Source organism: Rhinolophus sinicus, chromosome 15 (genome assembly GCF_057876585.1).
Source record: "Rhinolophus sinicus isolate RSI-liver-muscle chromosome 15, RSI-T2T, whole genome shotgun sequence".
NCBI classification, from domain to species: Eukaryota; Metazoa; Chordata; class Mammalia; order Chiroptera; family Rhinolophidae; genus Rhinolophus; species Rhinolophus sinicus.
The window spans coordinates 14,052,766-14,074,646 of NC_142515.1; the positions used below are offsets into that span (position 1 = coordinate 14,052,766).

The following is a 21,881-nucleotide window of genomic DNA, read 5'->3' on the forward strand; positions in this document are numbered from 1 at the left end:
GGGCATAGAAAGTATACCATGTAAATTAAGGGTATCATGTAGTTTTACAAGAGGACATGCTGAAGATTCAGAGATGTTTGAAAACATATCTTCATGAAAGCTCCAAAACATGTATGTTCTTTCACTAATTCTTTTTAAATATATACGTCATCAGTTCCATGTGCAGTGCAGAGGGGAAGCAACAATGTGTATACAAGTGATCCTCGCCCCCCAAACTGAGCTTCTCACAGTGTAATGAACACATGGATCTCCTGGAGATCTGGTTAAAATGCAGATTCTGGTTGAGTAGGTCTGGGGCGGGGCCTGAGACTCTGCATTTCTGCCAAGCTCCCAGGGGAAGATACTCAAATACTTACGAGGCAAAGTGTCAAAGAACCCTTTACTTTGCACACCTTTGAAGAACATTTCTGAAGGATCTCATTCCTTCAGAAATGAGTGATACCTGCGTTAATACTATGTGTTACGCTGCCTAATACACAGATGAATTGCTGCTTTAAACTGGTGACCATCACAGCTTCTCACCTAGCCAGAAGTCTGCTGGAAAAGGGCCTGACAGAGGAAAAGCTAGAGGGCAGGGTGTACTCCTAGGAAGTCAACAGGCAATCCTTGGTAGCCAGAGTAGCTGGACAAGATTTCAGATGACACACTGCAAAACTGGACAAAATAAAGATTTGTCAACCAGTGTCCATGCCTGGTCAACGGACATAATTTTCTTTCTCACAGAGGCCTGGGTTTCCTTGAGGCTGCAACCCACACAGATACACTGAACCTCAGCACTTTATTTTGAGACCTATTTGGGGCAATTTATAAACAAAAATAGGCTTATGATGGTTTAGGGAAAACTTACTCAGATAAAGCTCAGGGCAGGACTAAAGCTGACACTTAACAGTAGTTTAGTGGCACTGAGAAAAAAAAACAGAGAAACAGATCTAAACCCATTATGTCACCACTGATCTGTTATCTTCCTCACATGACAACAGAGCTCTCTCTGCCTGTTACTCTGGCAAGAGTGGGGGGGGCTTGAGTTCCAAACAAGAATGGCAACTAGGAATGTATCTTCACCGGGATGGAGTTCTCCTTTAGGGTAACTTGTCATCAGAATTTCAGATGATACAAAATCAGCAAGTTTAAGAATGAAGGTTGTGACTGAACACATGCTTGGAACAGGATTTCTAATTTTGGTAAACAAGTGTCTGCCCCATGATGGAGTCAAGGATGAAGGTTCTTTCTTAACAGTGATTTATGTCTCTGGACTAAGGGACATGAGGTAACATTCATTATTTATAAACCGAATGCCTATAACTGGTCAGAGTTTAAAAAAAAAATTAACACTGATGCTTGGGATCATTTCTCTTTACTAAAGCTTCCAAGGCAAATAACTAGAGTGCTATGATTTTTACTTCAAATGACAATGCACGTAGGCACATTTATTTCTATGATAGGGACTTTAGATAGTCTGTTTTCCACAGAACAGCCTGTGAATTCTGGGAAAAGCAGGACAGATGCTTGCTCATTCTTGATTCATGATCTCCACTTAAATTTTGAACATTGGGTATATTTTAGATGGCAGGAAACCAGGGACAAGTCTAATACACTGGCCCTAAATTAGTTTTTCTAGTGAAAGAAGATACTTTTATACCATCTGATTTTGTTGCCAAATTAATAAATGGCAGCCCATCACAGTTTTATAAGTTGGTTAACCCTTTATATGAAAAGTTTCAGCTTCCAAAGAAATTGCTTATTGTTTTCTTAGTGTTCTAACGTCAAAAGAAATGTGAATTATATTTTGTGTTGAGGTCAAGTCTTATCCTGTTTTCTCATTTTCTGATCGCCATAAAACACTGCAAAAGGAAAGCAAACTGAGCAGGTTAGGAATTAAGTAACCACATTAATCAATAAATATGAACATTTGTCTGCTCACCAGTTATTCGGAGAAAATAGTAATTTATCAAGAATTGAAAAGAGAACACCACTAACACAAAATTTACTCAGGATAAGGCTTGGAATAACTTAAAAAGTTCCAGGTGTATCTTAAAACTAAGAGATTATTTTGCACATCGCGGGCAATACTCGTACACAGATTATCTGACGACTGAATGAATAAATGATTGAATGGAGGGATCGCTGCACATCAAGGATTATGACAACTTCTATTCACATTATGGTCAGGCTTCTATCCACTCCTCATTCCTCCCTGCCTCACCGTCTCTTGCTTTGCTCTTACACTGCCCAGGGCCCTTCTTAGCTGGATTCCAGGTAGGGCGGAAGGGTAAGGTGCTAGAGGAAGACAAGGGCAGAAGTGATAACAGGATATTTCTCCATTTCTAACTCATCTGGTGTTGCCCTGGCTCCGTCCCTGCCATGGCTCCATTTTCTGTAACTCGTCAGTGGTCGTAGTGCTCACCAGACAGCCCCTACCATAGTCCCAGCGCCTGTGGGTGACCCCAGCTTCTGGGCTCAGGGAACCACATCTCCTCACAACCCGCCTTTTATTTGGCTTCTCTTTTGTCATCTACGCAAGTCAATTTCCTCTAGTAAATTCCCTCTACTGAAACACCTAGAATGGTTTCTGTTTTTCTGACTGGATCCGGACGGATACATATTAGAATCATTACACTATTTTCCTAACTTATTGGGAAATTTCTGCTTGAGAATCTGCCCCAAGCCACTGAAGAAATATCACTCAAACCACTCAATATCCACTTTCTGCAATACAGGGGACTGAACAGTCCCTCGGCTGTGTTTTGTCAAGCATTGCGACTCTCTTTGCCAGGTACAAATAGGAATCTGATGATTTACCAACCACGGTGGACACAGCCAAGAGTCATCTGCAGAGGTCATTTTTGTTGTATGTATTAAGTGCGACAACAAGAATAATAATATAATCAGAAAATAATCTTAATAGAAAATTACAAAGTCAAGTAGAAACCATTGGTTAAAAAAAAAAAAAAAAAAGGTCTCTGAAAATTCAGAGACCCTAAGACAGCACCAGAGAGTTTGTTTTCCCCTTGAATCAATAAATTTTCCTAAAATTAAAATCCTTTAGAACTGCTGGATGTTTCAAGAGCATCCAAAAAAAAAAAAAAAAAGAGATTGAGAGAGAAAGAGACAGACTCTCATTCATAACAAATAAATGATCCATATCTGAGCTAGAGTACACCCCTGGAATGGTTATTTTCCGAAGTAGAGTTCTTTGGTGAGCATGGAGACCACACACGGGATCTGCTTCTTCTCATGGAAGCGCGGGTCATCACTCTGAGACTGGAACTGCGTGGCCACCCTGTTGTTCACTCTGGTGAGGATCTGCAAGATCTCCAGACTTTTTCCGTGCTCGTTCAGGATGGAGCTGAGGGCCTGCACAAACCAGGAACCACTTCCGGGGCTCCTCCAGGAATAATAGCCTGCAACAGGAGAGGAGAGAGAAGATCAGATGAGCTGACCTGGCCGAGGCTCTGCTCACTATTGAGCATGAGCGCTCAGGGTTTGGGGCTTTTCTGAAAGGATTCCACTGACTCTGCATGCAAGTCCCTAATGAGGATGGTGATGGTGTGCTCAGAGAGCAAACATTTTAGAATGAAATGATTGTGTGAAGATGCTCAACAAAAGCTTTGATGTTCTGGGATGGATACATGTCACATATTTAACTACGTGAGCGTGAGACAAGTTGGCACATGAAGCTTTCCAAAGGAAATGCTGGAGAACCCCTCCCTAACTCAGGAACTCCTCAGCATGCTTTGGGGTGAGTGCTACTTTCTAATCCAAGCCTCGGAAGTTTGCAGGAAACTGCAGAGAATTCTCCCTGCTATTGAGGGAGAATTGGAGGCTGGTTCCTGCTGAAGAAATCTAGAGGCAAGAGGTGACTAACCAACTGCCTTAGGGCAGAGTCAGGAGAGCCTACTGCTCTGGGAGGGCCAGCAAGTAGGGCGAAGGGTGTGCTTCTCATGGACCACAGGTGGTCCATAGCAGAGGAAGCTGGCTCTCCATTTGCCCTGGGTCCTGTCCAACAGGATCTCTTGAAGGGGCAAGGAGACCTCCGCAGAAAGAGGCTGGACAAGTACCGTGGAGGATGGCCACAATGCACAACCAGGAATGCAGAAGCAAATCCAAGGGCCAAGGAAGAGTGGGCCCCAGGTAACCCTGTTCTCATGAAAACGCCCAGGAGGAAAGCACCAGGCTTTATCATCTCAATGGTCCAGAGCACAAGAAGCCAGGTGACCACGGGACCTTAACTTGCCTCCCTCCCTCCCATCTTCGACTTTGGAGAATTGAAAAACGGATTTGACAAGTGGGAGACGATGTGAGAAAACTGAACAATCAAGGCCCCTTAGCACCTCAGCCTGATTGCAGGGCTGATTTGGAATTGTGAGAAATGTAAAGCCAAGTCAGGTATGGGGTTTTAGTTGGTACCTCAGACTGGACAACCTGGTTAAGTACTGTGACTGTGACTTTAAAAGTGACCGCAATATTATTTAATCTCTTAGCACGAGCAGCAAAGCTGTGGACCGACTAGTTTTTGTTTGGGGCAGGGAAGATCCCAACACCTCTATACCCCAACTTAAAAAGACAGTGTGAAACAGAAAGTTGTATTTGGTTTAAGTGATGAGCTGTGCTTCTTCCTCTCGCTGTCAATAAGGCACATCAGTTTCATGAGAACTGTGTCATATTATTGTTTATGGCAATCAGTTATTGAATAAATGTATAAAAAATAGAAATAACCTATTTGTGTAATGTGACCGTGGTACACTCAGAGCTCTTTCCTGCAGCACACAGTACTGGCAACTGCCAGCATGAAGACCTGGGCACTGAGGCATAAGCAGTACGACAATGCATTTCATTTGTGGGGGATGTCACACAAGTTATCTCATTCAATGGAATAGCCTGCTGAGGCTAGATATGTACGACCATCTCTATTTCGTTACTGCCCCTGGGTTCATGTTCTCTAACCCATCCTATATGGTCTCTGTGATAACGATTCTAATATGCAGATCTCATCCTGTGACTCTCCTATCGAGAAGAGTTCCTTGCACTCTGTTTCAAGGTGAAGTTTAGGCTGCTTGGCACAGCACACAGAGCCCACCGCAGTGGGGCTCCCTGCTCATGTGTCCAGGTTTGAATCTTGCCAATGCCCTGGCACACCCTGTGCTGTAACCTCTGTCTCTCTGCCATGTGAGTACACAGTCATCTACAAACCAGGAAGAGAGCCCTCATCAGAAACCAAACTAGCCGGCACCTTGATCTTGAACCTCCCAGTCTCCAGAACTGGGAGATACACATTTCTGTTGTTTAAGCCCCCTAGTCTGTGTTTTGTTTTGTTACAGCAGCTTGAGCTAACTAACACACCCTGTGGTCCAGCCTTTTGAGTTTTACCAGTGCTTTGGGCAGCTGACCCCTCAGCACTCTGCCTGGTGAAACCATCCCCCTACCCTGTCTGATTTTTCCAGACTCAGTTACAGCAGCTCTCTTTTAGGACAGACTATCTCACCTGCCTCCTGAGAGTTCACGGTTCTTCCTTTACTTCCCCCAGACCCTGCTCAGAGCACCTACAATGCTACCACGGGGTTTGTTCGCAGATAGATGCCCCAATGACACTGCTTCGCTCTCAAGAGCAGGAAGACCAAATTATTTTCTTAAACAATCCTTAAAATTTGTAAAGTTACCATTCTCACAACATGCCATCTATAGGTCCTGCCAGAGACGGTTTTCCAAACACACTGACCTATTTACTATAACCAAGCCCTCTGTGTAAAGCATTTGACATACTACTATAGCTGGGAGAGTTCTAACTTAGTGATGGTTTTTCCCCCAAACACAGGAAGGCCTTTCATCGAACTGACTCAGGCAAACACGGAGCTCGGTGAATAATGCGCAGGCCGCTCACCACTAGCGTTTCTGCTGCCTGTTTATATAGCTTGCAGTGTAAAGGAATTCTGGTCTGATCTATACCTCCATTACGTACCGAAATATCTATGTGACCTTGAACACATCACTTAGGCTCACCCAAGCTCATTTGTTTAATCTGTAAAATTAGAACAGCAGTAACACCTTTCCTAACCACTTACATAGTTATCGTAAGGATAGTATGAGGTACAAAATATGAAAAACACTGTATAAATTTAAAATACTATAGAAATGTCTGTTCTTCCAATTACCAATGAGAATAGTAATAATAAGAGAATTCTGCTCTCTTGGAGAGAAAAGTGAAAATATCCCTGTGCTAGGCAGAATAATGGCGCCCCGAGACGTCCATGTTCTCACTGAGGAATCTGTGACTGAATGTTACCTGCTGTGGCAAAAGGGACTTTGCAGATGTGATTAAGGTTATGGAGAGGAGAGTAGCCTGAATTATCCAGGTGGGCCCAATCTGATCATAGGAGTCCTTAAAAGAGGAGACCTTCTCCCAGCTGTGGTCAGAGAGAGCCATGCAGGAATGAAAAAAGGGTCAGAGAGCTGTGAAGTTGCTGGCTCTGAAGCTGGAGGAAGGGGGCCATAAGCCACGGAATGCAGGAGAGTCTACCATGCTGCAAAAAACAAGGACGTGGATTTTCCCCTCTAGAGGCTCCAGAAGGAACACAGCCCTGCCAACCCATGTTGGAATTCTGACCTCCAGCACCGTATGATCAGACGTACATGTGTGTGTGTTAAGCCACTATGTTTGCAGTAATTTAGCACTGCAGCATTTTGATGGTGGAACGGCGTGGTCCAGTTAGCAGACAATGGAGGTGATACCTGGAACTGTGGAATAGGCGAAGAGAAAGTCGGCCTCCACCGGGATCTTACACTGGGGACTGGCATCGGTGTCATTGACAGGCCCCGAGTCAGGCTGGATCCCGTCATCAAGCTCTGTCCCCCGGCATGCCTGAATATCAAAGCAGACATCATTCCATGGCGTTGGGAAAGGCAACGTGTGAGCTGTTCACTGCTGTGTCCCCGCGCCTAGAACTGTGCTTGGCATGTACTAGGAGCTCAATGATAAATCTGATGAATGCCTAAATGAATGCTGAGTTCAATTAGCAAGCCAAGCAAATAAGAGTATTCAAAGTCAAGAAACCCTCATGATTTGGTATCGGAAGCAAATACAGCTGCCAAGTGTTTAGAGGTAGAAAAACAAAACCCAGATTTTCATACCCAAATTGAAACAGCACGTAGATTTGTAAAAAGGATACAATCCAAGTGACTTGGTAATCTTTCCAATTTTCAATTGTACTGACTTTGAAAAGGGATTACCTGAATGAAGAAGAGTTTGGGTTTCTCTAAGAGGCTTTTGCATCTATCGCCCCTAAAATGGCCCGTCAGGTCCTTTATTGCCATCATGCCGTCTGTTCCATAAATTAAGTTTTCTTCTCCATGGCTTAATAAGACACAGGCAAAGCAGGCTGAATTACTGTGGTCCTCTTCAGAAGCTGCAAGCAAGCGATTTGAACATTGCAAAGTTAAAACCTAAGTCTTGTGGGTCCTCAGCTGTAGTATTCCCTTCCAGCCTGGCAGCTGCCACGGACAAACGGGTGTTCAGGGGCAGGAGCAACCCTCTAGAGAGGAGACCAGGGGAGAGAAGTCAGAGAGAGAGAGAATTCTAGACTTCTCACTCAGTCTGAAACCAGAATGGGATTGCCTCATGAAGCAGTGAGCCTCAAGTGTGGGAGGGGTTCAGGCAGCTGCTGGGAGGCACTTTGGGGTGTTGAAGGGGGTGGCCCTGCTGTTTGTCAGGTCTGTGACACTGAGCAAGTTCCTTTGCCATTTTGTGCCTTGGTGTCCTTGTCTGTAAAATGGAAACAATATCCCTAATAGATGAGTTCATATTTGCAAGGCAGGCCACATAATAAGTATCACGCAAGTATTTGTTAAGGAAAATAAAACATCACGCTAAGTGAAACGAGCCAGTCACTAAAGGACAGATACTTGATGATTGCACTTATGAGGTCCCTAGAGGAGTCAAGTTCATAGAGGCAGAAAGCAGAATGGTGGTAGCCAGGGCTGGGGGATGGAATAAAGTAGTTCTGAGGCATATGAGGATTATTCTTCTCTACCTGCCACCGGAGCAAAGTTTACCCTTAAACTCTGTTCTGGGCAGAAGGACCTAGATTGTTACTTCTCTGGGAATCAGCCTTTTGAAATTGAGACGGTTCTGTATATACAGAACCTACTTCTCTTGCTGGCATCTAAGTTGATTTTCTCTTTGTAGAGAGAGATCTAAGTTTTCTAAGAGAGAGAGCTAAAGTTTTCTACTCTGGAGACAGGCCTGCAGTGGCCCTGAGAAAGGAAAGGCTTCCCATGCTGAAACCCCTGTGTCCTGGGAAAGCAGCCTTCTGACCAGCTGGGGCAGGACAAAGACTGAGGGACGAGTGGGGAGGCACGCACCTTGCTTCAGCAGAGTCTTCATCTTCGCACAAGTGCAGTCATTATAGACGGTCACGTTGAAACCCAGGTTTTGGAAGCACTTGCGAAGGGCATCAGCATCTTTGTCCGTTCCATTCCGGACGCTCATACCTGTGGGAACCAAGCACCAGCTCATGATGAGCAACCCCGGCTGAGCACCGTATGCCAGCATCATCCCGTCAGGGGCCAAGTGCAGCTAAGTGCTAACTCTCACCTCCAGTCAGGGCCAAATAGCTCCCCTTGATTCTCAGCCCTTTGGTCCAAGTCCCACATCAGCTAATGCACATGGTAGGACTTTAGACGGAAAGCTCCCAGTTTCTCTGCATCCCTTTCTCTTGGACATGCGAATCCCATCTACAGAGAGGCTGTCTGCCCAACAGACGGGCACAGCATTCTCTGCTGAACGTCTTATACAAGTCTTAACACAAGTTGAAGAAACTGGAAGGGAACAGGAAAGGTGAGCCCATGCCCATAACACCTACCTGTCAATCTGCTGAAGTTCTTGTTGTTTATTATGATGCATTTGCCCACTTTCTCAAAATCCATGTTATACTGATACATAGGCACTCGCTTCCGGGTGGCTTTGATTGATTTCTCAGAGTCATTTTTCTTCTTACTGCGGAGATATAAAGACAGTCAGGGGCTGTGGAAGAAATTTGGACAGCAATGGCCTCTTGATTTTACCACTAGCATGAAAGGGGTAAATAGCTGCAATATCTGTGAAGAAAATACCTGGGGTAAACAGATGGCTCTGTTTAATTGTCACATTTAAAAGGAACATAAATCTTAGTTTTATAAGATGATAATTAAAATCATAATGTGATACCAGAATGGCTACTGTGAGTTGGTGATCATATATAGCACCCGGAATTGAAAACGGCAGAATCTACTAAAACTGAACTGAAATATATCCTATGACAGAGCAATTCTGCTCTTGGGTACATACGCCAAAGTGAGCAAACATGTTTACCAAAAGACAGAGCCACATAAGTGCACAGCCATACTGTGGAGTCATAGCCCCAAACAGGAAATAATCCAAACGTCCAATTACAATAGAATGGATACAATGTATATACAAAAATCATGAAAATAAACAAACCATGATTACATGAAGCCACATGAATGAATCTCACAAATACAGTGAAAGAACCAATATGCAAAAGGGCACCGAGAGTATGACTCTTTTATAAAGTTCAAAAAACTAATACCTGGTATTAGAAGTTGGAGGTGGTTTTCCGATGGTGCGAGGGTTTGGGACTAGAAGGGACATAAGGATTTTCTCAGATGCTGGTCTATTTTGTTCTCGATACAGGTGTTGGCTACAAGGGTGTGTCAGTTAGTGAAAATTCATGTGTGCCCTTTTCTATGTGGATGTTTAAAAAAGAAAGCAGGTCCCTTCTAATCCCCAGACACTGACATCCAGTTCACCAAAAATCTAGCGCGTAAGCCCTGAGGCTGGATCAGGGGGTATCATTGAGAGGACAGAGAAAAAATTGTCAAATGCAAGGGGATAGCATCCTTGCTAGTCACCCACTCAAATGTAAGTTCCAGGAAAGAAGATTTTTTTAACTGTTCTGAAATATCGCTGAATCCCCAATACCTAGATTAATGCCTGGCATAGAAGTTACTCAATAAGTATTTGTGATAAACTACAGACCAATATCCCTTATGAATATAGAGGCAAAAATCCTTAACAGAATATTAGCAAGTCAAAGTCAGCGATCTATAAATGGGATTATAAATCATGACCAAGTGTGACTGATCCCAGGAATGCAGGGCTGCTTAACATCCAGAAATCAATTAATGCAACCCATCGTATTAATAAAATAAAGAACAAAAACCATAGGATCGACTCGATTTATGTTGAAAAAGCATCTGATAAAACCCAACACCCTGTCAGGATGCATACACTAAATAAACTAGATTACAGTGGAAATAACTCAACCTGAAAAGGGCATTTATGAAAAAACTCACAGCTGATATCAAACTTAATGATAAAAGGCTAAATGCTTTCCTTCTAAGATCAGGAACAAGTCAAATCTGTCACTTTTATTAAATATTATATAATACAAGAGGTTCTAGTCGGGAATTTGGTTAAAAATGTGTTATATGAATGAATGAATGGAGTCTTATTCCCTCATTTTTTGGATATGAAAATGGAGGTCCACACAGAGGCAGGGCATTGTCCAAGGTCACCCAGCTTGTGACTGGCAAAGTGGGCCCATCGCCTAGACCTGACTTCCATGTCAGCATTCCCGAGCATGACGCCCTGGGAGATGTGTTAGAATTTAGAATGATTTGTCCGCCATGCTCCCCAAGCTCTCTTCAAAAGTTGGAAGGAGTAAAGTGAAACTGAAAACTAAGCTTGTTACCTGACGACTGTGGGTCCAAAGGTATTTTATGTTGAGTTTTCCTTGACTCTTAGTTTCTCAGACTCTCTGAAGGGACATGGCCTTTTCCTTATCCCCTCCAAGCTAGCTTGCTCCAGGTTACAGACGGGCTCTGTACGTGAACCTTCGGATTCCTTGACTGCTGTTTTCCAACGTCAATATGACTCTCTCCTCCACTTGTATAAGGCCAAATGTCTTCCATGACATTTTATTTTTAAAAGAGAAATATCCTGCCTCTGTTCTCCTCACTTCTCCCTCTCTTTCTCGCTGTCTGTTTACAATGGTGACGTGAGTTCCTGCTCACACTTCTTTCCCAAGAGAGGCAGCACTGAAGAGCGCACTGGACTTGGGGTCAGACAGGTCTGCATCCAGCCAGCCATGTGACCTAGGTCAGGGAGCCTCTGCCCTTCACAGGGCATCAACTTTCTCTCCTAGAAAATGGAGCCTTCTGGGACTCTCACAGAATTAGACGGGGGACTCGGTGGGAGCAGCCAATCCTGGGCAGCCTTCTCCCCTCAGGCCTCCATGAAAGCTCAGAGAAGTTGAATATCAGCCAAGTGAGTTTCTGCACTGTTGAAGAACATACCATGCGGGAAGGAGTAGGATTTACTTCCTTAGCGCTGCCTTGTCAGTGACCCCTAATGAAATATCTGTGCACAGCCTTTCACATACACACAGAATCTTTGGTCTTCAAGTTGACGCCTCTAAGGTAGTAGGTGGAGTGGGCAAATCATACCCATTTGTTAGGTCATAGTAACAGCAATCAACATTTGTCAGTGCTTACTATGGGCTGGGGTCTTGTTAAACTCTCACCTGCATTTTCTCACTGGCTCCTGACGGGTCTTTAGTCATTTAAGGCCATTCAAAGACCCTAATAAGAGTAGCACTAAGTCTGGAGGGTTGGAGGACAATTTATGCACTGAAGCCCTTTCAGAGATAAAATTCAACTTCTATCTTCTGCAATATAAATAATTTTAACACAAACTGTACAACACTATCCAAGGAATAAATAACCTGTGATGTTTTAAGCTGTCATTAGCCCATCAGCCCATTCTCAATGATTAGCAACACTGAGCATCTTCTAGGAGAAAAACAGGCTTGGATGTATGTTCCATGAAAAAAAGGGACTCTGCTTCTATCATTCACAATAGAATTTGGAAATTTCACTGTTTTCTTTTTTTTAAAGAAACATACTAGGGGAATAAAGATATACATACTTTATAAAGAAAATACTTTCCATGTGAAAAGTACCTTGAAATTGAATGTGATTCTAATCCTTGGTAAGTGTCTCAAAAAGGGGTCAAGAAAAATTTCCCTTCCCTATCCTCACCCTAACTTGAACTCTTAATTTTCAAAATGAACTTAATATCTGCTTCTTTTTCCTGGATTTGAGTCAGTCAATATTAATTTTCCCTTCAACCAAAACAGCTGCTTGTTAAACGCAGCTACTCCCACATCACAGATGTGTATGTACTAGAGAGCGATGATCAATTCACTCCCGTTGGATTCATCTTCCGAAGAAGCACTGGCCTTGCGAAAACTCCATCTGCAGCTTAACTTGGGGGTAATAAAACCTGGTCATCAGCTAAACACATGTAACTAGACAAATAAAAGGAGGAAATAACTGTCAAGAAGGCATTAGGGAGAAAGCACCCGGAAAAGAAAAAGTCGACGGAAGTCCACTGCACACAAGCATGTTCTGTAGGAATCAGAGTCCAAGAGACTAGAGTCCACCACCTAACAGTTGTCAGGCTTTGGGGCAGCTTCTGGGGATTTTCTCTTTTACCCCCTTCTCCCTTGGAGACTCTTGTGAGAGTAGTGCATGATGTCCATTTTGCTAATTCTTGCTGCAAGGCGGCTGCAGAGTTATTAGCTAAGTAGAGCCTCACATTTAGGAGGGAACTGATTTCTGACAGGCAACTATTTTAGGGGAGCCTCTAGTTGCTGATTCTGCAGGAACACAGGAGAACTGCTTTGCTTAAGTATTCCTTTTGTGGGTGACATCTAGCAGCATTTGGAAATGCTTTTGGACTGACAAGTTTTCTTCCCTTTTTTCCCCCTTGCCTCTCTTATTTCCAATTTTGAACCTCAATAGCATCCCTCAATTAAAAGACCGGCTGGCAGACACGTTTATTCAATTAGCCCCTCACTCCCATAATGACCAGAGGGACAGGTACAAAAGCCCACTTGTGTCTCCACTTCCTGGTTGGACCACAAAGGGCTGGGTCTTTCATGAAAACCACAGAGTATCACATAAAAAAGAATGAGGAAGCTCTCTCTGTCCTGATGTGGGGTGATTTCCAGTAAGTAGTGTTAAGTATGGACCAAAACAAAAGGGCAGAACAATGAAAGCAATACACACTACCTTTTGGGGGAAAAAAACGAGGGGAAAATATGACATCTTTATATTTGATTGTATTTGCATAAAGAAACAATTGAAGGATGATGTAATGCATAAAGTCATGGATTCCAGGGCTGGACCATCTGGGTTTAAAACCCTGCCCCACTACACAGCTTGGTGACTGTGGGCAAGTTACTTAACCTCTCTGAGCTTCAGTCTCCTCATTCACAAAAAGACAAAAATTACAGCACCTGCTTCAGAGCTTGTAAACAAGTTAATATTCACAAAGTCCAGAGAACAGTCTGCAGCATGTAGTAAATGGTAAATAATTATTATTACTAATATTATTACTAATATTACTATTATAGATCATTAAATAATGTGTGATGGGGGGCCAGGAGCAGCACAGCAGGAAGGCGTGGGAGAAGGGATTTTGACTGTATCCCTTTGTTAGTATCTGTGAATAAGTTAATTAGTCAAAAGATTGAAATAAAATGATTAACAGTTAAAAAAATCACTTGTTGCAAATGGATTTCAAGATCTAACCTATTTCTAAGATTAGGGGATTCTTACATTTTTGTGCTAATTGTTGAAAGGGCTCCCTGGACACCCCGTTTTTCTGTTTTCCGGGGTGCTGTTACCCCTCTCCCCAGCCTTTTAGACTTCTTCCTCCTCGATGTGTCAACAATAACAATAATAGTTATAATAAGTATGTACCATCTTTTGATCTCTTACCACTTTTCATATCATCTCATATAATCTTTCTAACTCTGTGAGGCATTCACCTGATTTTATAGAAAAACATTAGTTTGTCCAAAATCACAAAGCTAGACAGAGGCAGAACCCAGGTTTATTCTAAGGCCAAGCACCAAGTCTCCTAGTCCAGCGTTTCTCGCCTGTTAAAATTCAGTCACAGGCCTTATCCTAGACCTACAGAAGCAGGGTCTCAGGCCAGGCCTGGGCGTTTCCTAGAGAAGCTCACACCTTCTGAAGTTTGAGGGCCTCGGCACTAGCCTATCTGCCTATTCCCTGGGCCCTCTCGGCTCTAACCTTGCATTACTAGCTCCACCCGTTTCAGGTCCCCCAGCCACTTCTAGAGCCTATGGAATTGGAAGTCCTGCCAGTTCCACTCTTGGGCAGAGGAGAGAGCATCAGCTCGTCCTACCCTATCCAACACCAGTCTCCACATGGGCAAAGCCCTGTGGAGAGACCCCTGGCATTTACGGCCATGTGTGAGATTTATGACTCTCCATGAAACCTGTACGGTCTCCCAGTCGAGCTGAACATTAAACTGAAATTACTTTACCAACACAAGCAAAATGCTTCCTGGAAATGCCACTCAGCCTGCAATGCCATCTTTATTCTCCCTGGTTTGCATAAAATTGGTGAATCCCCAGCACAACCTTGGTGGAGCTGGAGAACTCACCACCAGCAACTCATAAAGAGTTGCCGTCTGTTTGGAAATCAATTGCCAGCGCCAAGCAGGTCATCAGATAAACAACTGCTACTGGACAGGACAAAGGCCTCAAGGGCTCCAAAGAGACTGTGCTAATTAATTAGCCGATGGCAGGAAGATGGCAGCAGTCCACAGCTCAGCGGGGCAGGTGCTCCCAGGGCCAGGGGCCGGGCAGGGAACGAGAAGGGTAGTAAGAAGCTTTCAAAGATCCAGATTAGAAACTTCCTCAGCTGGCAATCATCCCCCAGAGAGAAGATTTTCTAAAAGTGGCTGTTCTTGCTGTCCTGGTTTCATATGGCCTTTCTGCAGAAGATGCTGGAACATATGACAACTTCTGTGACACAGACCCTGACAGGTGGGCACATTGAGGTTCTTTTAAATCCAGAGCAATGAGAATAAGCTTTTCTCCTACATCTGACAATTGGTACAAATGGTGGCGGGACCACTTGTCACTGGGAACAAGTATCATGAATATTGGTGTAGTGTTTTATGCTTTACACAGTTGTGTTAAAAATCATTATCCCATTTATTCTGCAAAGTCCAGACAAGAGGCATGGAAAGACACAGCAAATAAAAGCTGGCCAGGTTATTTTTTAAGCCAGATTCTACCACTGCCCATCCTACCCTCCCCCTTTTTGTTACTCCTTCCTTTGCTAATCCTCTGCTGATAAGTCTAGCCTTTATCTTGATCTTTTTTTTACACTGTGAAGACTGTGGCCAACGTTACTCGGCTAAGAAGAAACACAGGATTCTTGTTCTGGAACCTGCTGTTAAGAGCAAGGCCCATGATACACCAGACCAGTGAATTAAAAGTTCTAAATCCTCTTAAAGACTCATGTGTTGCACAACAGGCTACAGATTGTAGAAAATAAATCTGGCCAGGAAGTCATTGTGTTTAGGGCTAGATAAGCAAGATTGCAACAACTAGGACAGCCTGGTAGAATGACTTAGTACGTGCATTAAGTATACATGAAAATACACTGGTTCACTACGGAGCTTCCTAACCAACGCTTCCTGCTGAGCAAGAACCATGATCTACATTTCCCAGACGCGTGCAAATAAGCCCTAATCTCTGCTAAAAAACGTGGCTAATGCCAGCATCGATTATCAGGAAGGCACGAGATTATCCTAACTTCTTAGGTAGAGAGCCATTTTTTGGAGCCTCAAATTTCACAGCGCGAGGCCAACTCAGTCATTTCAACTAAGTCAGGAGGCAAAATATTACAAACGGATGGCTGTTTATATAAAAAGACCTCCTTGAAGAGTCTACTGCAAACGACTCGTACCAGAAAACACGACAGGGTTAAAAATGCTCTGCCTACTTTCCAAAGAAGTGAAAAAGCTCAGAAAGTGCACGATGAACTTTTATAATCCACTCTGGGTACAAGTGTAATTTTCCCCATCACCAGAGTCGATAAATACAGGTTTTATCCTCTTACAGATCCTGGAGGCTGCTGGAAACGTGAATTATACCTTTCTATATTTGGAAGAGACTATACGCATGCAAACCGCTCTGGATTTACTTTCTAAAGCATCTCCATGAATAGGACTGCAGTAGCTGGAAGCGTGTGCAGGCATTCATCAGCACGAAAGTAAACACACCCCCAGGCACACATTTCCCCAGGGATGTTTCATTCGGAACTAGAGCTCTGGTTTTCGTAGCTGCTTTGTCTAAATATTTTTGGGATGATTCATTCATGGTTTCAACATTTCAACAGAGGGCATCCCCAACCGTCCTGACATACCAAGGCACAGAGCAAAGCTGAGAGGAAAGGAAAGAAGGAAGGCGGTACCTCATGTCTCCATCTGAAAGCACCCGCCTCTGCATCAGAAAGAGGCTTCGTCCTGTGATGATGGGCAGCGAGCTTCCCTCTTCTCTGCAATAATAAAAGCTCAACATGCTCAGAGCTCAGCGGAGACAGAAGACTGGCACAGCCCGCCCGGCCCTGAAGGCCTGTGACTGAATCAGCAGTGAGCTGCCCGCTGGAGTTTTCCATAGGACCAGTCACACTGGGGCTGGGAAAGGCACACTGGCCTCCCCCTTCTCTGCTGACCAGCAGAAATGCCCAGGCTCCACACTGCAGCATCCTCCCCACCCCAGGGACAAAGAGACAGACACTCTATGAACATGGGGACCAAAGGAAAAAAGACCCTAATCCCCACCAAGATACAGTCAGTGGCACCATCTTTAAAAACAAAAAACTGGAAACAATAGGGGAATGGTTAAGCAGGAGACCAAGGATTAGAATAAAATCCTACACAGCTATTGAACGTGTGAGCACAGAGGTAGGTAACCCATCAAAGTGCCAAATCTACATAAGGTGGCAAAACAGCACATGCAGGAATTGCAAAATATGTCAAATGATATATACGCAAATGAACAAAAACAGGAAGTGAGTCTGTGGTGAATCAAACAGTTCAGATTCATTAGGTTTTTGTGTTTTTTTTCCCTTTTAAAGATACTCAAGGTAGTAATACAAATAATGCAGTAAACAACTAGCGAGGCATACCAGATACCTCAATTTTCACATGAGGGATGTAGATGTTTTTCAATGGTTTTGAACAAAGTGATCCAGGAGTTACTACGGTTTCCCATCTCATCCCTCCAAATGCAAAGGGGGAAATGTGAACACATACAAACCAAATATTTATTTAAGCAAACGACTCAGCTAAGCTTTTCTCAATTTCCTGGTTCAGGGTCACAGTCAATGAAAGGTGTGAAGCTGACGAAGTAGCAAACCTGCTTCCCTGGGCAAACTTCCTGCTCATTTCCATGCTTCGGTCTGTGAAGGCGAGAGAAAACTGGCTCTGTACATTTCTCTCTGAAATCGGAAACAATGTCCGTTTACAACATGCTAACTTATCCCCCTCCACACTTCCCTCTGCCCCTTGAAAAAAAAGGAGCAGAGAGACCTCTGACAATAAAAATTGACAGAGGACTTTAAAAAAAAAAATGCAGGGGAAATAAAGGATTGAGTTCTCCTTCAATAGCCTCTAACTCAGTGACAGACACAGTGAAGTCTGTAGGATGGCTGCAGGCTCCGGAATTTAGAGCAGTTAACACTTCAGTCCCTCATTCTTACACAACCACCTCATCCATCTCCGTCACTTCCATCAGTGTTCACACTCCCCGTAAGAGATGCCTGGCAGAGAGCCGTAAGCTCCATCCAGCAAGTTGGGGCTGGGACATGCAAGGCCGTTGTACACATTCCTGCCTTGTGAGCACCTATTCCTTGAGAAGCAACGGGTCTTATTTTTCATAGTACTTTTCTATTACTAGACTTGATACTAACAGTGTTTTACAATTTCTATTGCTATGAAAACTTCATTATTTACCTCCCTGCCTCATTTTTCCTTTTAACCTTAGGGCGGATTTTTTTCCCTCCAGAAGAGCTGGCACCTAAAATAACTGGAGGTATTCTATACATTTTGCACATTTATATAATGTCCAAGTTTCTCAGCCCTGTGACCACATGGCTCACTGTTCCTCACATGTGCACTTGGCGGTCTATATCAGAAAGTCCACTGCTAGCCCTGTAGGAACCGCTATCCCTATATCATCCCTTAGCTGAAATGACACAGAAGGGAAGCAGTTCCAATGAAGAGTTCAACTTGCCGAGCCACTTGGGTAGGAGAAAAAAAACCACACTGTTGGGGGTTTAACATGGTTAAACAGTTTGACGCTTCTGCAGTTGTGGGTGCCCTTGATGTAATGGGGGTGGGGGGGAGTACTGCACTCCAACTTAGGCTTGGGTCTTGGTCCCGGTCATGCTGGGCGACTATGGGGAAAGCACTTTACCTCTCTGGTCTTAACTTTCCTTGATCATCACAGAAGGGAACTGGACAAATGATCCTTTTTTTTTAATGGGAGAATATTGGGAAACAGGGCAATATTGGGGAACAGTGTGTTTTTCCAGGACCCATCAGCTTCAAGTCAAGTCATCGTCCCTCAATCTACTTGCAGGGGGCACAGCCCACCATCCCATGCGGGAATTGAACCGGCAACCTTGTTTAGAGCACGCGCTCTAACCAGCTGAGCCATACGGCCACCCACAAATGACCTTTTAAGGAGTCTTCCAATTTTAACATTACGATGCTGATTTCTTCCTCATCAGGTAATTCAGCAAGCTGACAGTTACTTTAATTCTCACGACAATCCAGTGGACAGGTGTTCACATCCTCATTATACAGATGAGAAAACTGAGGCTCAAAAAGGTCAAAGGACTTACTATCATCCCTCAACTGGTGAGTGGGAGGCAAGGACAGGATCTGAACCTGGGTTGTCCCACTCCACTCCACCACTGCTGCCATTTCAAGTGGCATCATCACCGCTTCAAATACAGCGCTAAATCTTTATTACTCTTGATACACAAGTTTGGGAGACAGGCTCCCAGTATTCTGGAGTCTGGATTTGAAGGCTTCCTTCATTAAAAAGTAAACACCCTGCGTGAGCTTTAATGTTCCTTTCCCTTTAGGGGGCCCAGACCTGTCTTCTTTCAATCAATGGGTGTGACCGAATGGCTTTCATTTAACTTGGAACACGTTTTTTGGAACGAGTTAAGGTCTGTTTTCTTTGTTCTTTTTTTCCTTTTCCTCCAATTCCAAAGCATTGCTTCTTCTGAAACACTTTTTCCCTCCCTCTCCAAATGAAAAGGCAGGCCATCTGGATGTCTCTTATAATTACACAAATAACACATTTTTTAATAGGGACCTGTTTACATATAACACTTACTGGTGGAGAAACCCCAGTGGCCGCCCAGGAGAAAGAAGAATTACAACCAAATTATTAAACACACTCCAGGAGGGAAAAGGTTGGAATGCAAAGATGATACGGAGGAGCAAGTCCCTGAGATCTGTAAAATCAGGAGTTTATTTCAAGTTCTAAAAATGAGCCTTTCTCCTGCCCTCTTCTCTTGGAAACTGGAAGGATAAATAAACCCCTGGGCAGGGACACACAGGCTCCACCGAGGCCCTGGGGAAATTGGAGTGTGTGAAATATTTGCTACTTTTGTTCTTATCTCCTTTAATACTGACCTTGAGCAGAGCTCAGATAGATTACACAGCTGATAGGTTCCTGGGCTAGGCCATTATCCAGGATGCCAGATGATGGAATTTAATTTAAATATTTTAATTTATTGTACAAGGCTTGGGCTTGAACCTACAAGAGTTCCCAGTGATGGCACCAGGACCAAACTCAGCCCATCCAAGGGTGTCCACTCTCTTTCCCAGAACCTGGGCTATGTATCCCCACCATGGACCTCGCCTGGCAGGCAGGCTCTTCTTAGTCCTGCCAGAGAATCCCACTGACTTTTCTCCGATAACGCAAGTCCCCACTCCTCCTCTGGCTGCCCCCCTCCTCCTTTCTGTCCCCAGCTCTTAGTCTGTGCCCTGCAATTCAGTAATTAGCTCTTTTCTGTTATTAGCTCTTTTCTGTAGCTGCAACCTAGACACTCAAGAAAAAACTGAGTTCATATCCAGGGCAGGGACCACAGTTAACTTGGATGGCAGGTAACCTGTACTAGGTGCTAGGGTGAGCTTTACATCAAGGGGAGCCCCTCTGCAAGTTCACAGCTGCTAGGAGGCCTTGCGCCATAAACTAGGGCTCATAAAGAATGCAGACTGTGCACCCGGTTGTTTAAAAGTCCAAACACTTCACTAATTTTAAATTGATACCTTGGATATTTTTCCTTTGTGGTTTTCTGTGTTTTCCAAATGTTCTTAGGTACCCAGAAAATGAGCAAATATGTTAATAAATTGTTGTTTTGTCAAGGAAGGAACAGTCTGGTATTCAAGGCCCAGATAGAATAGAAATAAAACGATGCTGTGGTTCCATCTAGTGGCAGGGAGATAAAAAAGCCAAGCCAGGTCTGAGTGCTTGAAGTACCTACCTAGGGCCAGCAAGGCTTTGAGCGGAAAGGAGGCTTCTTTCCCTTTCCCAGAATCCTTGAGGTCTCCGGGGCTGGGGAGGGAGGTGGGGTTGGGGAGAGGGCGAAGTCTGTCCTCCCTTAGAGAAAGTTGGGGTGCCAGTGCCCCCACTCCACGGCCTTACCTGACAATAATTCTGACACCTTGGAGAAGGGAGCTGGGGACGGGACTGGAGGAGGAAAGTGCTGCCACCAGCTGCAGGGAGCACCATGTAGCCAGTGAGGCTCCGACACGTTGCACCCACACATCTGACATGTGGGACACAAAGCACCCCACACACAGAAAAGTGGACAATGGAAGGGGTTGCTGCACCTTCCAGATTTGCAGGAAACCAACCTGTACTGCTGTATTCAGGTTACCCCAATTAGTTCCATGTTAGCAGATTAAACAATCCCAGTTAGAACACCTTGAGGCACAGAGGTTAACGTGTAGGGTGTCCATGGGCCAGGTGGGGTGATGGACACTCACTCTCTGTGTCAAATCACACTGTTCTGAATCACACTTACAGTCTCATCCCATTACACCTGAAGTCCCTGACGCCATCCAAGTTTCTCATGAGGTCTGGGTCAGCAAAGCAGAGGCAGCGGGACCGTTCAGGGGGACAATGAAAAGTCGCAAATGCTGGTGCGGTTCTGTCATTATGACAACGGAATGTAAATTTCATCACCCCTTTTTCTAGCAAGAGGGCTCAGTGGTGAGTAAACGATTTCAACTGTTCCCTGAGGGCCAAGTGCCACTTTCCTCATCGTCTCTCCTTCTTCAGCCTCTCCTACTTGGTCCATGTCCCGTTGCTTCTACCTCCCAGGCACTCTGGAGTCTGGCCGGCCCCATCCACCTGCCTGGACCCACTGCCATCCAGACTCCCCAGTCTTGCCTGGAGCACAGCCACAGCCTCCGAACTCGCTTCCTCTCCCACAAAGCCCCTTTTCATTCATTCTTCTCCGCAGTGCAGCTTGGCTGTTCCTTATTTGTGTGCAGGTACATGTGTGTGTGTGTGGGGAGGTATAAGGATCAAGTGACTCTACTGCTTACACCCCGAGTGACCTCCCTGTTCTTAGGACTGATTCCAAATCCTAATGTGACCTGCAGATAAGCCCTTCTAAAATCTGGTGTCTGCCCATTTCCCTCCATCTCCCCTCTGCCATCCCTCCACATCCCACAATCCTGCCAGCTAGAATGATCCTGGATCAAAGGCTTCCTTATGTCCCCACCAACCAACGCCTCCCCATCGAGTCTCAGCACACCTCACTGTCTCCAGGGGGCCTTGGGAATGTGACTCCTTCAGGGCCCTGCTCTGCTCCTTCCCGGCACCATCTCACCTTAGTTACCGGCTCCCCATCTGCCTTCCCTGCCAGACCGGGAGCGTCTGAGGCAGGTGTCTGCAGGTTCAAATCCT

General features: G+C 44.5%; 1 protein-coding gene across 3 annotated transcripts in view; it reads right to left on the bottom strand.

The window, feature by feature from the left end:
- Nucleotides 1–362: 362 nt before the first annotated feature.
- The window catches only part of CASP7 (caspase 7), a 33,990-nt gene continuing 12,471 nt past the window's right edge, over nucleotides 363–21,881 (bottom strand). For all 3 annotated transcript variants that reach the window (XM_074339023.2, XM_074339022.2, XM_074339024.2), the window contains exons 3-7: nucleotides 8,856–8,989; nucleotides 8,356–8,484; nucleotides 7,225–7,400; nucleotides 6,727–6,856; nucleotides 363–3,401 (exon numbers count right to left, since the gene is read on the bottom strand). In XM_074339023.2, the coding sequence (XP_074195124.2) occupies nucleotides 3,172–3,401; nucleotides 6,727–6,856; nucleotides 7,225–7,400; nucleotides 8,356–8,484; nucleotides 8,856–8,989 (799 nt within the window). In that variant the 3' untranslated portion in view covers nucleotides 363–3,171. The remainder of the gene's footprint in view (nucleotides 3,402–6,726; nucleotides 6,857–7,224; nucleotides 7,401–8,355; nucleotides 8,485–8,855; nucleotides 8,990–21,881) is intronic.